Consider the following 17,576-nt stretch of genomic DNA (forward strand, 5'->3'; position numbering starts at 1 on the left):
TGATAAATTAATTAAGGATATGGAAGCTGGTAATATATGCCTTCAAAATAAGTTGTTGACCATGGAAGAGAACCATGCCAAAGAAATCAATGCTATAAAGGACGAACATTCTAACCAGATGAATGTCATGAGACTTGAAAACATCACTCTTCGGAATAAGCTGCAAATAATAGAAAAGATACAGGTACAAGAATTTTAGCATAAATTAGAGGATGAAAGAAACAAGGATATTTTGAAAGATCACAAGCCTCCCAATTTGCTAGAACGATTCTCATCCCACTGTGAGAAGATCACTTGTCTCATTGAAGACAAGTTACCTAGAAGTGATCAAGCTTATGTCTCTCCTTTGACAGAGTATAGTCAAAATAAGGTTGAGCATACTTCAAGTTCTTCGAATCTTTTAACCGATCATCTTCGAGATCAAGTCAGGAAATCTACATTGGTCTCATTATTGATGTCACAGCGCACCGGGAAGAAAAGCAAAAAGCAGAAAAGAAGAAAGAAAAGATTCGATGCATCTGTTGGCAGAGAGCAACTCGATATTTGGATGAGTCAAAGTCCTAGCATTATCACAATTTAGCATGGCACATCCGAGAAGCAACCCACACACTTGTCAGAGAGTCGACAAATGCTCAGAATGCACTATGTTGATCCAAGAAGCAACCCACACTTGTCAGAGAGTCGACAAATGCTCAAAATGCACTATGTTGAAGACATATGATGCCATAGGGCATCTTTGTATAGTATCTCTAACCCTACTCATTTTTATTTCATGACATTAGATAGTTTTATTTCATGCATTTATGTAATGTCTTTCATATTTTAGTTTGTTAGAGTAGACTTTTCTATTCTAGCAAGATTGATTATGTATACATGATGATTTCGATGTTGAATGGATATCTATTTGATGGACTTTTGTTTTCTTGGATGCACGATTCTAGGATTCTCATGTTACTTCACAAAAGCAATGTGTCCCCATATGGAACGAAATGTTGCACACATTTTGTCAAAGTTCCAAGGAAGTAGAAGTGCCAAATTTTTTCAACAAGATCGGGACATCTATCAGTAGTCTACATGTCATTGTAAACCCATTTTGCAAGTTATGTAATGTAAATGATCCTAGTAATACCTTGCGTATATGTAACAACCTAGGTAAGCCTATAGTTTTGATGACGAATTTCATCCTAGGAGGTTTTTTAATCTCACTAATTACCTGTGTTTCTAGATATGGCTAATCAGAATAGTTTTTTCCCTCCAACTTAAAGCCCAAAGCTAGGGTTTGAGTTGATTCTGAATGACGAGAGATCCCACCAAATAGTGTGAGTACCCTCTAGTTGGCTAAACGCATTGTTGAGAAACAATGTTGTAGAAAATTCCAAATCCTCTATTGTAATACCACTAAAAGGTATAGCCTTTGGCCATTAAACAAATCACTCTTGACGGAAAGAATGGCTTCAACAACCGCAGTTGTGGCAGCGCTCGGCCGAACTGCCTCAACACCAAGTCTGCAAGCCAAGACATCGCTGCCCACTTCTTCTCCCGTGGCCCGCCTCGCCATTGGATCCAAATCGGGGTCCGCCTCTACTCCCCGCCAGCTCCGTTCTATTGCTTCCTCCCTACTGAAGGTCAAGTCCAGGCTCAGATTGGGCACCGCTTCTAACCTGTTTGCCTCTGAGAATGATCTTGTCTCCGCTGTTTCAGCGCAGGTTGGAGGTGCCAACAATGGCAGGAGCAGCCGAGGAGTTGTCTCCATGGCCAAGAAGAGAGTCAGGGATCTGAAGGAACCCCGATCTCAAGGGCAAGAAGGGTTATGTCTGTGTCGATTTGAAGGTCCCCCTCGATGAAAATCAAAACATCACCGATGATATGCGTATCAAGGTCGTCGTTCCCACCATCAAGCACCTGATGGGCAACGGGGCCAAGGTTATTATTACAAGTTATCTTACGGGGCAGGCAAATTTCCTAGGGATACCAGATCTGATTGATTCCTTGCGGTTTTGTAACCGTACCCTAGATCTGGTGCACAATGCAACCGATTGGGCTCCGATATGGTCAAACCCCCCTCAACCAGGAATCTATGTAGCCGATTTCCCCCTGAAATGGCCAAAACTAAATCAATATTTTTAGATCCGAGGGTTCCCACAGCTCGAAGACAGGAAGAAACTAGCAAAGGTGCGCGGCAAAGCAAAGATGGGGGCAAACTTGACTGATAGCAGCCTTTCAATGTAGAATGACACAACACAGAACAATGCTAGGCTAGAAGATCCATCAGTTAGCCCAGATCTGGCGATACAAGAACCTGACAGAGCTCTGATATGCTCAGATTTGGACACCTGGGCAACAGATCGAGCCCTTTCCCAGACGGATCTACACCCTACTGAGGCGGATCTTATACAAATATTCATCAAAACATTTGAAGGCAGGCATTTTTGCTGGAGGATTTGCAAGGGGAGCAGGATCCAGGATCTAAGGTATAAAATACAGAACCACCTTGGTATACCAACATATGGGCAAAATCTGATCTACGCGGGTCTCAATTTATAGGATAACTACACCCTTCAGGATTATAACATAGCCACAGACTCAACCATCATAATCAACCTCCACCTACGGGGTGGATGTTCTGGAACCAGCGCAAAGAGCACAGGCTCCTTTAAGGATGCTGTCAAAGGTAAGGGAAAAGCGCAAACCAAACCAGCAACAATGCCTGAGCTTCCTGGGCCCTACATTGTAGAACAAAAAACTGAGAATCCTGCTCTCACCATCGCAATGCCTGAGGTAAATAATTTGTACTCAGATCTCTACTCCAAATCAGTTATATGCAGATTCAATGGATTTTGGCCCAAATCTGATGTTTTGCACCAATGGATATATGATACATGGTCACCAAACTACGAAATATACTTATGCCCCAAGGGGTTTTTCATAGTCAGATTCAAAACAGAACAGGAAAGGGAACACATCCTCAATAAGGGACCATGGTTCTGGGGAAATGCAGGGCTCTTCATGACCCCTTGGTTTCCAGAATTCGATGCTAACACAATGGTGGTATCAAAGATGCCAGTTTGGGTCAGGCTGCACAACCTTCCACTACACTTCTGGCATCATAATGTATTAATCGCCATAGGGAACACTCTGGGAAAGTTCCTAAAGATTGATGGGGACAGACTTACAAGGGGAATATTTACTTTCGCCAGAATATGTGTTGAAGTAGATCTTAGCCAAGGATTACCAGGAAGTATAACACTGAATTTCAATAATACACAGTGGACACAACCTTTAGATTACGAAAATACAGCATTCCGATGTCGTGGATGTCTACAAACAGGCCACCTCCATAACGCCTGTCCACAAGCAAAACAAATCCCCAAATGGAACAAGAAGCAACAGAGAAAGCCAAAAGGATGGCAATATACAGCCCCCTTGGATGAAGAAGCAGACACAGCACAGAATAAAGCAGAAATGGATGATCAAAAAGTCCAGAACAGCACACTAAAGGAAGAGGAAGACCCCAGCAACCCCCTGCAGCAAATAGAATCCCAGCCAACAAGAATGGATATATCGGGCAACAAGCAAACTCATGGGTAAGAAGGATCTGATTTTGACAAAGACTCTCCCATAAATACAAACGAAAATCATCTATCCATTGTAACAGCCAGCCCCAACATTAGAGGTTGGCGAAAGGTGGAGAAAAAGAAATGGAGAAAAGAATACCATTTCATCTTTTATTTTTTATTTGTTGTTGTTTGGTTTCTGTGAAAACAGACTTAGACCATATGCATATGCTTCTTAGAATCTACAAAATGTAATTTTGTCTTATGAATAAAATTATGACTTTTTCCAAGGGAAAAAAATACCACTAAAATTCCACACAAAATCCCCTCTAAAATCTACCTTCTCCTCCAACCAATCTCCTTCAGAAATTAGTTTCCCTCTTCCCTTACGTAACTTTCTTTACTGATCTCTACGTACTACTAGAATGGAGAAATTCGGCCCACCAAATGGCCAAGACTTTTGCCTCGCAAAACACTACCAAAATTTCAGTCTCAAGGTAAAAAATCTCTTTGCAAATCACCGAATCTCCTAATTCATTCTAGCTAAATAAATTTGAGCTCCACAAACTGCCTCTACACCCTGGAAGTGCGCAAAACTAGGTGAACACCTGCAATAAAACTCTGTGGAAATCCTGAATTAGACTCCCCAAATTTCCTCAGTAGGGAGACACTCAAAGCTCTCTGAAATGAGTGTGGAATTCCACTTGGAACTCCTGTGCTAAACAACACTTCTCTTCTTACGCTAAACAACTCCAAGAGAAGATGTAATAGTCAAAAGATAATCCACAAAATGAGTCCATCCTCCTTTTATTTTATCCTCATGCCTCTAGACTCATTTTTTTTAATATTATTTTATTGGTGGAGGCCATTTTCCACTAAGTTACTTTTTCCAACATTTAATAAAATAACAATTTGCCACTATTCTCCAATAAAATAATATTAACCACCTTTATCCAATAATATTTGCCCCTTTTTAATTAATATTACTAAGATTGGGCAAAATTCCTTGGTAACTCCCATGCTAAAAAAATTGGGGATATTACAGTTCTCCTCGCCAAAAATTGTTTGTCCTCAAGCAATGCTTGAACAAGCACTCCCTCTCTTTGCTGACCTAAACTGTCACTGCAAACAATACCAGGGTCCCAAATGTGCCACTGAGCCACCCCGAATCTGTGCACCGTCCTCTCATAAATGAATCCCTCAATACCAAGGTCCCATGCTAATCTCAAAAAGATGCCACCATGTTGACGCTGCGCCACTTTGATTACAATTGATTGCCCATTGTGCGCATATTGTAACCTCCTCTCTTGGAACTTGATGGTGAAATAGTGACAAACGCCAAATACATCCTGCCCAGGCATCTCCATGATGCCTGTTAGTGTCAGTCTTTACAGCCTTCCTACAGTGATCAAATATGCTCTTACAAAGTGGTCTCAGAGTTTTCAAGGTCAAATTTTGTCATTTCAAAGAGTTTTCAAGCAAAATTTGGTCACTAGGCATTAGGTCTAGGGTTTGCCCAAATGTCAGTCCATGTCACTATTCAGCTGAGTTTATCATCATTCATAGGGTTGTCATTATCATGTCAGTGTCTAATGAGCCATTTCACACCTTGTTCATGCTTCAGTTGTGCTTTGGCAAGGTCATTTCCCTCTCCTAGGGTTTTGAAGCCAATTTCTCTTGGGCGGCTAAATAACCGGCAAAACTTGTATCCAGATGTTCATACACCTTCCCCTATCCTTAAAATACCCTATCAAACACTTCCCAACACTCAGATCCCCCAAAATCCTCATTTTTGCACAAACCCTAGTTTCTAGCTACAACCTGGCAATTTTCTAGGTTTGGCCTGTGTTTTTCCCTTTTCGACCCCTTCCCCTCACTCAATCTCTGCGATTCCATTTTCCCCTGCTTCCTAACATCCCTCCCCACTCCCAAAAATTTCCCCAAGAATTTAGAAGCCCCCTATCCCCTTCATTTCGCTTCATTTCGACAAAATTCCTTGTTTCACACATCGGGACAAGTTGCACTCAAATGATGTTTCAAAGCAATAAAAGATGAATTTTGGAAAACTGAGAGAGGTTTTTGTCCATAACATGCCAAAGAAGAAAAACCTCCTTCACTTTTTACACAGGTGTCATGGTTTGAGAGAAATGTCAAAAATACCGGCGAGAACGAAGGTGCTCCAAGGACGGTTGGCCAAAGCACAAAAACGAAGGAAAACACCCAATCCACTCCAAACTTTGGCCAAAGCCTCTTTGACTGAGCATGGTACTTGATTGGGGACTCCCAACCCAAATTTCAAGAAATTTGGAGAAAATTTTGTCATTTGTGAATTTTTTGTGCAATTTACAGGTTTTGGCCATTGGAGTGGTCTCACCCCGCGCGCGACCACTCGTGGGGACAGCTCAGAACGGGGAAAACTCTACATTTTTGGAATTGTCATGCAAAAATACACTTACCTATGGATGGACTTCAAATTTTATGGAGATTTGGACTTCCAAAAGCTCAAAATACATGCAAATTTTGACTTTCTGCCCCTTTTTTGAGTTGCGGAAAGCTGCCTTGGGAGAAATGACTTTTGAGGGGTCAAATCAACTCCAAATTCAGAAATTCCAGTGGGGTTGGAAAGTAGACTCATAGAACTTTCCAACAAGCTATCTTGCACCTGATTTGGACACCAGGAAGGCCCTTAAACACAGCTGCCAATGTGCGCGACCACTCCAAGGGAGGGGCGCGACCACTCAGGGAAATTTCACCATTTTGACTATTTCGGCCTGCAAAACACTGTTTTTACTTTGGTTGACTTTTGATGTATGTAAATGATGGATTGTTGGGTAATTTTCATGGCACATGGATACATTTACTCTCCTTTAACACTTCTAGAAGTTTCCTTGATGTAAATAGTGAATATTAAATGCATGGATGGGTTACCTAAGTTTTAGAGGCAAGTTGTTTTGACTGCCTATTATCTAGTGCTCAGTTTAGAATTAGTTCAAACTGCTCCTAGGAAGCTGAGCTCGACCCCTAGAGGTGGGGAAAGGAGTTAGATGATCTATATTATGCCTTCTCTTGCTCATTTTCATGGTTGGACTCTTGAGGGAGAAGCTCTATTGTATATTTTACTTGTATCTCTGCAATTTGAGGAAAAGGAAGGCTAGGGTTTTGCAGACATCATTGTGGATTCTTGTGGATTATTGTGTTGATGGTGTGTTTCCTACTTGTCATTGTAAGTGTGTTTATGTGTTCCATCCCTTTCTTTACTGCTGCTAATTAAACAAATGAAGTGATAAAGTTTGAATTCATGCATGTCATGCTCAGCTTTCAAATTTGTTTAATGTTTATGTTTTCCACTGTCTAAAGAGGATTCAAAGTCATTGTTTGCCCTCTTTAGCTTCTCTTCTTTCCTCCTTGATCATCCATCTCAGCTAAAGGCATCAGCACAAACTCCTACCTTGCCCCAAAGACCCACCTGCAAAACCTGAGCTCAATCCCCGCACCCTGACTTGCACTCCCTCCAATTTCCACCAAAAACCCCAAAAAACTTTAAATCAACCCTCCTTATCAGTTTACTAGCCTAATATCAGTGTTCCTAATTGGGTCAGCTCATCCTATTGAAAGATCTACCGAGTTTGACCGGAGAGAGCCTTCTCATACCCCGTAGGGCTAGCTACGAGGTGAAATGGTTTGATGTTGCCTTGAAGGTTTACCTTCCTCAGCCTAGGGTGAAATCTCAAGCGCTAACAATGCCAAAGCCTACCCATCCAAAGCTAACCTCGAACCTGTGTAGCAACAGGGAAAGCCTGCCTTGCCATACGATGAAGGCCTCCATGAACCCCCATGTGTCAACCTAAGAGTGAACTAGATCACTCTCTGCCATGACTCCACTCATCATGAGACAGAGTCATCTATGATTCTATCAACCAACTAAATCCTTGGATCCCACAGCTAGACCTGCTGTGACATAGTTATGGCAACTGTTGGAATCCATCCATGCCTCATCTCTAGTCCCTGCATGCAATCAATATATAGGGTCCATATATCATGAACTAATTTGATTCATGCTAAACTACCCTGTGCCCGCCACTGCATAGTACTGATGACCGCTGGAAACCACATGTGCCAAATAGCTACCCCCTGAATGCAACCAATAGATGGGTATCCGATGCTCGCAATCAACTCAGCATATGTGGATCCATTCTACTCCTGCCAACCATCACCACTAATTTTGCCATCTACCCTCTTGATAATGTGCCAATACAATGTCTAGAGTCGGGACACATACTGGAAAATTGCCTTATCCGTACACGGTAGCTTATGCTCATGCATGGTCCTAACATGCCCTATGGAAAGAATGACAAACGTCTCCCTCGTGACCAACTCCCTAGGCATAGGCTCAGTGATGAACGATATGCCACCCCTGTGGATGACCGCCTCATATAGCAACCTGTGGTTGTCAACTCGTGTACTGACCCAATGATGCTGCTGAGGAGTCTCTCCCCTACTAGTGCGTTGAGTGACATCCAAATATCTCGGGTGAGCTGCCCGCCCCCTGCTGCTCGTGCCCAAAGTGTTGAAGGACAACAACCAAATCATCTATGCTTGTAAGTGATGTAGAAGAGGGACAAGCATGTGGGTCCCCATGGATACCATCAAGTGCTACTCATTTGCATCCCTGTCGATCCTGGGTGAACTACACCCAAAGGTATGCCTGGTGTCTTCATCCATAAGTCTCCTTGGAGGCAACATTCCAAGACCCCGAGGTGTAGCACCATATGCCCCTACATACCACCAATCATCCCTGTACTCCTTGGCGTGCCACTGTACATTACGCCCTACCCTTGTACACCATTGGATACCCCCTGCTACTGATGTACCATCATGTATCGTCTCATGTCCTCCTTGTGTCACTATACCTGACATTCCCCACAGGTATTCAATGCGATGTGAGTCACTCCTCCTACTCCATAGTGTAAACCGACATGCTATGGCACACCACCATGCATCTCCTTGCTCCTTTGCAGGCCACTACTCCTCGCTGCATAGCCCTGCACACCACTGGATGTTATGGTCTAAAATTGGGTCTATATGCATCAAGCCACATCCCTCTATATAACACTAGACCCTATGACATAACACGTGCAGTCCTATGTACCACTGCCTATTGTCGTACCACCTTGTAACATATGGTATCCCGCATGTGCCAAAGTATCTGCCACTATGCTAGTGAACCAACCATGACACACATCATGTCTCCTCATCAATCCTGGTAGACATGAGCGGCCTAAATCCACCCTTATTAGAGGGGATATCTCTGCTATGTCGATCCTCAGTGACCCCTGAGCCCTATACCTCAATGGAAGAACATCGTCTCCATACAATGCCCGGTCTGATGGCCTACCCATGCCACCTCTTCCAACCACTACCAGAGAATGTTAATCATCTTGCGACCCCATGCGAAATCAACATGCCAAAACAACCCATGGAGTTTTCTCACAAACTTCCTAGCCACTAGGGCCAACTAGAAATCTCCTAAAGAATGCATGCGCTCAATCACTAGCTCGACTACCTCATCAATGCCATATCCATCCCAGATGTCTGATAATGGATAGGAAACCCCACCTGGATCCCAATGCCAACCTAGGCCTCTAGTATCCTCAGTGTTTAAGAGCTTCACTCCGTACTACGACCATCTCCATGAGTCTAGCCCACTCCATCAGGTACCAACTCAGAATCTCTCGCCATCCAACCCCAAGAGAGGGATCGAATGCACCTAACTCCCGCACATAGAACAAGCCCTCCATCCTGCAAGTGCTGCACCCTGCGCAACTCATGTCGTCTCATCTCACCATCCTGGTCAACACCTAAAATCTGTTGAGGTGACTCTGCATCTCTCTCTCCGTTGTGCAAGGGTAGCCTAGCAATGTTGCAAGCCCCATCTATATAAGCCCAAAGAGAACTAATGTCTAGAAGTATTATAGCTCTGTTGATGGTTTGTGCATCTGTCTGCTCTAAATCGGTGGCTAGCCCAAAATATGACCGCTCGTCCTCCTCCACCATGGGCTCAACATGGATCACGAGCTGACCCTCCATGACTAGCTCACGCCCCTCTGCGTTCTCCATGTTGTTGTAGGTGGTTGTCGTCTGGGAACTCAATCATGGTTTCGGGTACCTCTGTGTCTCCTGGAACCCCGATTAGGAACGACACCTCATCAATAGATGGCTCTATTGGTATATGCTCTACTCTCTCTGCCAAGGTGTCAACCGGTGCTATCAAAGAGGTCTCCAACAATGGTGACTCTTGTGCTATACTGGGTATATCAATCTGCTCCCCACCCTCCTACGTGTCGTCTACCCCATACTCAACGTCCTCCTCAAGCTCCTTATATCTAAAGTGAAGTCTCCACCAACAGAAGCACCTCCTAGTCTCACCCTCTAACTATCCCTGTCATGCCTTCTCCTTTTGAGGAGATTTGATGCCCTAAGTCAGTCGACTCTCCCCACATGGTGTAGATGGCTACACCCCCACGACCTGTGCACCTCTAGTGTCTCTGTTGTAAGGATGAGGATGGGTTAGGTCTGTCACCCTCATCAACTAGGCCAACCTCTCATCGTTCCAACAAATTCCATCCCGGATTTCGTGCATACTGAATGTCCCTTGAGCCATGGGTTTTTCTATAGCTTCACCCATCACTATGCATACATACACAAACCTTCCATGATCTTGCTATCTACCCATGGTTGGGCCAAGACCAAGGCTCTGATACCACGGTAATATTCCGAATAAAAAAATATAGGAAATAACAAAGACTATGAAGTTTGAACTAACTACAAATTGCAATCTCAAAAACATGCAAGCACATGAATTAAACTCCAGAAACATGAACCAAGCTCTGACCCATTTTATTAATATGAGAAGAAAGGGTACAATAAATGGTAATAGTAGAACCTGGGCTAGCTACAAGAAAGCAAGGCAAAACTTAGGTGATGATAATGAAGCCCAAGTGTTGTAGAAGCTCCTCCCCAATTTCTGTGCTAACCCAATAAATTTTTGTTGCTGCTGCCAGATAGGAAATGGAAAATATGCCCTCAATAGAGCTCAAAAAATTCTGATAAATTAATCAGTACACTTTCTCAACAAGGCTAACAAAAACTAGAAAGGGTTTGGCCCCAAACCAACTCTCCAAGAAACCCACAAAGTGGTGCAAATTGTCAACTAACTAGTAAAATGCACCGCTGAAATAAAGTGGATTTCTAGCCTAAATATTGTCCGAATCACACTAAAAATGCAGCCATAGACTCCTCTGCAAATATCGACAAAAACCCAAATAAATTTTGGGTTGAATTCGAGTGACGAGAGAGCCCACCAAATAGTGTGAGTGGCCCTTTGGCTGGCTACACACCACCAAGAAATAATGCTCTGGAAACTCTCAAATTCTCTGTTGTAATGCCACTAAAATTCCACACCAAATCCGCTTCGGAGTCTACCTTCTCCTCCAGCCAATCTCCTTCAGAAATTAGTTTCCCTCTTCCCCTACGCAAGCTTTCTCTACTGAGGTTTGTGCACTGCCAGAATGGAGAAATTTGGCCCACCAAATGGCCAAGACTTTTGCCTTGCAAAACACTACCAAAATTCCGATCTCAAGGTAGGAAATCTCTCTGCAAATTACAAGATCTCTCGATTCATAGCTAAAGAAATTTGAGCCCCACAAACTGCCTCTATGCCCAGGAAATGTGCAAAACTGGGTGAACACCTACAATAAAGCTCTGTGGAAATCCTAAATTGGACTCCCCAAATTTCCTCACTAGGGAGACACTCGAAGTTCTCTGAAATGAGGGTGGAATTCCACTTGGAACTCTTGTGCTAAACAACACTTCTCTTCTTGTGCTAAACAACTCCAAGAGAAGATGTAATGTGAAGTGTAATAATCAAAAGATAATCCAAAAAATGAGTCCATCCTCCTTTTATAATTTCTCCAAATGCCTCAAGACTTCTTTTTTTTAATATTATTTTATTGGTGGGGGTCATTTTCCACTAAGTTACTTTTGCCACCATTTAATAAAATAATAATTTGTCACTATTCTCCAATAAAATAATATTAACCACCTTTATCCAATAATATTTGCCCCTTTTTAATTAATATTAAATAAATTGGGCAAAATTACTTTGTGACTCCCATGCTCACAAAATTAGGGATATTACAATGGCTTAGATATTTGGCTCTATTTATTGTGTTCGTTAATTATGGTAGTGTTATCAGAACTTTATTTTGTTGTAGCTTAGTGCATGCATTTGATATTCACTGATATTTCCTATTTAGGAATATTACATTGAATGAATGAAAAAATGTCTTTACTTACTCTTGATAACAAAATTTCACCTCTCAAACAAACATCCTATTACTTCTTCTAGTTTTCCCTTTCCTTTCTAATTTGGAATTACAATGTCTTTTGGCCTTGATTGTACAACTTCCTAGAAACTTCGAAATCTGGGAATTGGAGCAAGTGCTTCAACCTTTTCCATATAGTAACTTGGCCAGCCAAAGTTATAACGTTCTTTCCAATTTCCAAAAGTTATGACTAAAGGATGTTTATTTTGATCACTTACATATGACATACTTTGAAATGCCTGGAGGGCGTCCCCATTTCCAATTTTTTAATTTGCATCATTTTCTATACTTATAACCTTTTCCATTTTTTATTCTATTCAAGATGATGGAGAAGGATTCTACCATTACCAAATCCCACATTTTGGCAAACATTGCAAATGGTTTTCTTCCTTGTTGGGCATGTCTTCTAGTCCCCTATTGAAAGGAATTCCCCATGCTTTTGAAGTTTGTTCTTTGTGCTAAATCCATGTACCTCACTGACCACATGTATAACTTATAGAGATGCCTTGCTCAACTAGATGTTTTGATTCTTATTGTTTGTGTAACTTTTGTTGGCCTGCAAAACTGACTGTTACCCATGAATTGAGTCCCAGCATTTGCTAGTAGACAAATTTGAATTTTAAAGGTACTTTTCACTTCTGCATACTAGTCATGTTAACATAGATTAGCATTCATTTTGAGTCAATGTTAAAGGTACTTTTCACTTCTGCATACTAGTCATATCCTTTTATAGATCATTCCTCGTTACTTTTCATGCCATTGTTGATCTTGTTACTTAAATAACAGGGAGTAGTGAAGAACTTGCCAAAGGCTTGTATATCCTCACAGTCAGATCCAGCACAGGTGTGAAAAATATTCATGATTTGTTTTTGGCATAATTATCCACATCATTGAGGAAGAAGCACTTTTTTCCTGACCAGATTTTGGAATGGAATGGCAGTGCTTCTTTCCACAGTATGTATTGCCATATATCCAGACGCCCATATTCATCTTGAATTCACCATATGATATTTGGCAGGTAATTTCATCATTCTTCTTTTCTAGTTTGAATTTAATTTCATTATTCTTCTTTTCTGTTTTGAATTTAATTCCCTCTATATGCTAGGAAATATCAATTGTTTTTTTTATTTGTTCAGATTAACAATATTTTCACACAAGATGATCAGAATGGTGATTGGTTTTATTGCAAGAAAAATCCAGTAAATTGCACACCAAGTCAACTAGAGATATTGCAAGGTCTTATTTCTTACTGCTGGCTCGTCATTTTTAATTGTATTTATCATTGGTAAAAGGAACAGTAGCACAACCTTTGCTACTAAGTAGTATATTCAAGATTAGAACAACTTTACATCTTAAATCACTTATTGTTGTGAATAAAGGGATGCATTTTCGTATTATAAGCTTAGAGTAGACACTCATTCCTTTAATATTTACAGTTTCTAAGATTCCAATAAGCCTTAATTTTATTATTGTTCAATTTTTTTGGAAAACAAAAGGGTTCTTTTCATTAAAGTATGGGGAGATATTGCATACTGATATAAAACTATTAATAGTGGGCCCTTTAAATTCATTGCTATTGATTCAACCTCCTCCTCATATTCAGAAGTGCCACAGCTTCCTTTCCTAATTCCAATCGCGACATTGGTAATCCCGCATCTGAGATAAACCTAGTCTGATTCACGTGGCAAAGGGCATTCCTTGTCCCCTTCTTATACTAGTGATTCATTTCCTGCAAAACCTTCCACCAGCAGCCGATTCCTCCTGCTTTTTGGGGCATCTATATAATATATGTATCTTCCCTCTGTCCATCAATCCTCTTCTCTGCCCTTTTTTATACTATGCGTGGCATGCCTCCTGCTCGTATCTTAACTTGGCAACCTTCTCTTGCAAACAATCCCTTCGTCGCTGGTTATTTCGAAAAAAACAACAAATAGATCCTGCTTGCGCCCAATCCTCCGCTCATACAATGATGATCCCTCTTTCCGGGATCGGGTTATCGGCGGATGATTCCAATAACCGCCTCGGTTCAACTCGGTCAGGGAAAGCCCTCCTCCCTTTTCTGCTCATGTGCCGGTGACCGAGCATCCGGACATAGCTTTCTTTACAAGGAAAGCGAGGAAAGGGGGTGACTGATGATCCACCACTGCTAATGCTGCTAAGTCCAATCATGTCAGAATCTCACTCTCCGGGTAGGAATGGGCTTTTCTCCCAGCCCGAGCCACTTGGTTCAAGACAGAGAGATTCCCGCTCTGATCCGGACATATTCCCACAAGCTTACTTTCCTTACCCGAGATATAACTCTCTGCTTCTGGACTCGGGATCATCTGCAACAACTCTTTCCTTCCTATCTGCAGGTGGTAGTGAAATACTTTCATTTCAAGCCCCCGTTCGATCGACCCGGGATTCAACTGCCCTACCTTTCTATCTAGTTCCGGTGGAAGGAGTATTCCGGTGATAAGGCTATGACTTCGCTGCCCCGACCGCGAAAAACTACCAGAAGAAAGAATCCCAAGCGGAGAGGCAGGTTCTATTCCTGATCCCCTCTTCCCGGATCTTGACTTCTCCTTGGGAAGGGTTGGCTTGGGGCTTCCTACCCCATAGGATCAACAATGGTTTCCTCTTCTGCGGATGCTTTAGCTGCTTCAGCTTTCTATTATTCTTCTGCTTCAGCTGATCCTTCAGCGTCTGTTTCTGACTTCTTTGGGATTTTGAAATGAAATGAATTCATTCCCTCTTGGCTATTATTCCTTCCTGTATCTCTTCTAGTGATATAAGGAGGGATTTGATTCATAGAGCTGGATGTAGCTACTTTAGGTTTCTATCAAGCTAGGCCAGCTAAGAATGTCTTTGATGGTAGCTTTGTTCCTACTAGTAGTTTTAGATCAAGATAGAACAACTAATAAGAAAGAAGATCTAGGAATAAGGTAGTTCCTGTAAGCCAAGCAGCTATCGAAGAGCGTAGGAGAGAGATCAAAGAGTAGTCCTCTTGTGACAGACAACCTTAGAAGCGGATTCCTATCCTTTTGTTGTGAGGCTGACTTGAGAAGTTCTGCTCGTGTAGCTCTCTTTGACTCCTTATGTTGGGAGTAAGTATTTCCATACTCCTGAGGCGACAGATGCTTTCGCTCTCTCTAGGCGCAGACTGATTCTTTTCGGCCCTGAGAGCTGGGAGTATTATCTGGGAGAGCGGTTCACTCGTCAGATTGATGGAGTCGTCCGAGTGCCGATTGATCCTCCTACTCATATGACTTTACTTTTTAGGTCCATTCCTGCTATGGATGATCGACCTCTTGAGGAGAGACTTCAGGCAGCGGATATGGATTACCTTACTTTCAGGAGCATCTCTATTGGCTTCATTGTGGATGTCACCCCTGTCCTTGGTGGTATGATGGTCGGGGGCAAGGTACTTGACCACTGGCTGGTAAATCTTCTTTCCCTTGATATATTACTTGATAGAATCTTGCTGAACTTTTGCTGACTTTCTACCTTTGTTTTACCTTGCAGCATCACATACGCCCCAATCAGGTTTTGATCACCAGGACAGAGCAGTCTCGGATGCAGGCGTTGATAGTCAGTCAGCAGCAGGAGATTCAGGCGCTGAGGGATCAGATAGTGAGTTCGTTCTCCTATTTACCGTAGATGACTTGTCTTCCTTTGAGACTGAGAGTAATTCCTAGAGAGATCGGTGCTGCCTTTCGGGTGGAGCCAGTTGTGGGACTCAGGGCTGGAGCTTACGATGATGATGACGAGGAGACGTTTTATTAGGAAATTTAGAAATCTGCATTCTTGCTACATTGGTGGTGTAAATGGTGAGGATTTCTTAGCCCTGTCATTACTACAGAGGGACACTCATGCGTGCATATCATGGGCTTGACTTCCACGTCCTTTCTTTTACTTCCCTCGCCGGGTCCTGCGTCAGTTCGGATTCCTTCAGGACATGCCAGACTTGACCGCTCCTAACTTTGCACCACGTCCTCTGACTGGGGAGAGTTGCTGGTCGCATTGTGGAAGCTTGGATTGGAAGGACAAAAAAAGGGTAGGAGAGGGCATAGCCAGTGCGGTTGACTCTTCCGAAAACAGATGCGCTGATGCGCTACACCTTTTTTAGACAATAAATTCTTTCCGATACAGCAGGCATTGAAACTATTAAGGACCTTTAGGTGCTCGACCATAAGGTCCGTCAGGGGCTCGACTGTTAAGGATGCGTAAGCAGGCTCGACTGTTAAGGAGAGGACCTTTAGGTGCTCGACTGATAAGGAGAGGATGCGTAAGCAGGCTCGACTGTTAAGGAGAGGACCTTTAGGGTGCGTAGCACACTCGACTAATAAGGATGCGTAAGCAGGCTCGACTGTTAAGGATGCGTAAGCAGGCTCGACCATAAGGGAGAGGAGAGGACCCTTTAGGGGGCTCGACCATTAGGGAGAGGAGAGGACCTTTAGGTACTCGACCCCAAGGGAGAGGAGAGGTACTCGACCATAGGGAGAGGAGAGGGAGAGGAGAGGATGCCCCCGGCAGGGTGAGGACCGACAGGGTGCGTAAGCACACTCGACTGTCAAGGCCGCCATCGGCTCGCCCCCCTCTCAAATAAGTAACTAAGGCCCGAAATCGTCATTCCTGATAGATTGAATGACGATTAAGTAAATTGAAACTTTAGTTGCTCGACCTTAAGGGCCGCCATCGAGAGGAGAGGCATTTCACTGTCATAAACTGGTAAATTCTACCAAATACCGACCCACTCTCCCGACCAAAGAAGGGGGAGGGGCCCCAAAAGAGAGGCTCTCCGCATGGTATTTTGATAGCTCGATCGACAATGCATATATTATATATGTCATTATGGTCATTCTGGTCTTTTGATAGCTCGATCTACCTTGTGGCTATTATATATGTCATTACGCTTTAAGGCTCAACCATCCGTACGGGGAGAAGAAAGACTAGTTCGTGTCTCCTTGCACTAGGACCCTTTAGGGTGCGTTAGCACACTCGACTAATAAGGATGCGTAAGCAGGCTCGACTGTTAAGGATGCGTAAGCAGGCTCGACCATAGGGAGAGGACCCTTTAGGGGGCTCGACCATTAGGGAGAGGAGAGGACCTTTAGGTACTCGACCCCAAGGGAGAGGAGAGGGGGCTCGACCATTAGGGAGAGGAAGCGCAAGCCCCTCCGGGACCTCTCCCGGTGGTCGAGCAACTAAAGTTCCTCTCCTCTCCCTCTCCTCTCCTTATCAGTCGAGCCCCCTAAAGGGTCCTCTCCCTTATGGTCGAGCCTGCTTACGCATCCTTAACAGTCGAGCCCCTGACGGACCTTATGGTCGAGTACCTAAAGGTCCTATGGTCGAGCCCCCTAAAGGGTCCTCTCCTTAACAGTCGAGCCTGCTTACGCATCCTTATCAGTCGAGCCCCCTGTCGGGTCCTTGGTTCATTTCGACCAGTGATTCCAGTCATTCATTATATACGTAATTACGTCATTATGGTCGAGCCTGCTTGCGCATCCTCTCCCTCTCCTCTCCTTATCAGTCGAGCCCCCTAAAGGGTCCTCTCCCTTTTGGTCGAGTCTGCTTACGCATCCTCTCCTTATCAGTCGAGCACCTAAAGGTCCTCTCCTTAACAGTCGAGCCTGCTTACGCATCCTTAACAGTCGAG

General features: G+C 43.3%; 1 protein-coding gene across 2 annotated transcripts in view; it reads left to right on the forward strand.

Annotated features, from left to right (window-relative positions):
* LOC149150241 (pectin acetylesterase 8-like) overlaps positions 1 to 17,576 on the forward strand; it is a 397,641-nt gene that overhangs the window by 252,763 nt on the left and 127,302 nt on the right. The window contains exons 8-10 of one of the 2 annotated variants that reach the window (XM_089437942.1): positions 12,725 to 12,781; positions 12,879 to 12,956; positions 13,075 to 13,174. In XM_089437942.1, the coding sequence (XP_089294068.1) occupies positions 12,725 to 12,781; positions 12,879 to 12,956; positions 13,075 to 13,174 (235 nt within the window). The remainder of the gene's footprint in view (positions 1 to 12,724; positions 12,782 to 12,878; positions 12,957 to 13,074; positions 13,175 to 17,576) is intronic. The other variant, XM_089437943.1, reaches the window with a different exon arrangement.

The sequence above is a fragment of the Pinus tabuliformis genome, chromosome 9 (genome assembly GCF_031772625.1).
Source record: "Pinus tabuliformis cultivar Carrire ecotype Pingquan chromosome 9, CPIR1, whole genome shotgun sequence".
In the NCBI taxonomy this organism is placed as follows: domain Eukaryota; kingdom Viridiplantae; phylum Streptophyta; class Pinopsida; order Pinales; family Pinaceae; genus Pinus; species Pinus tabuliformis.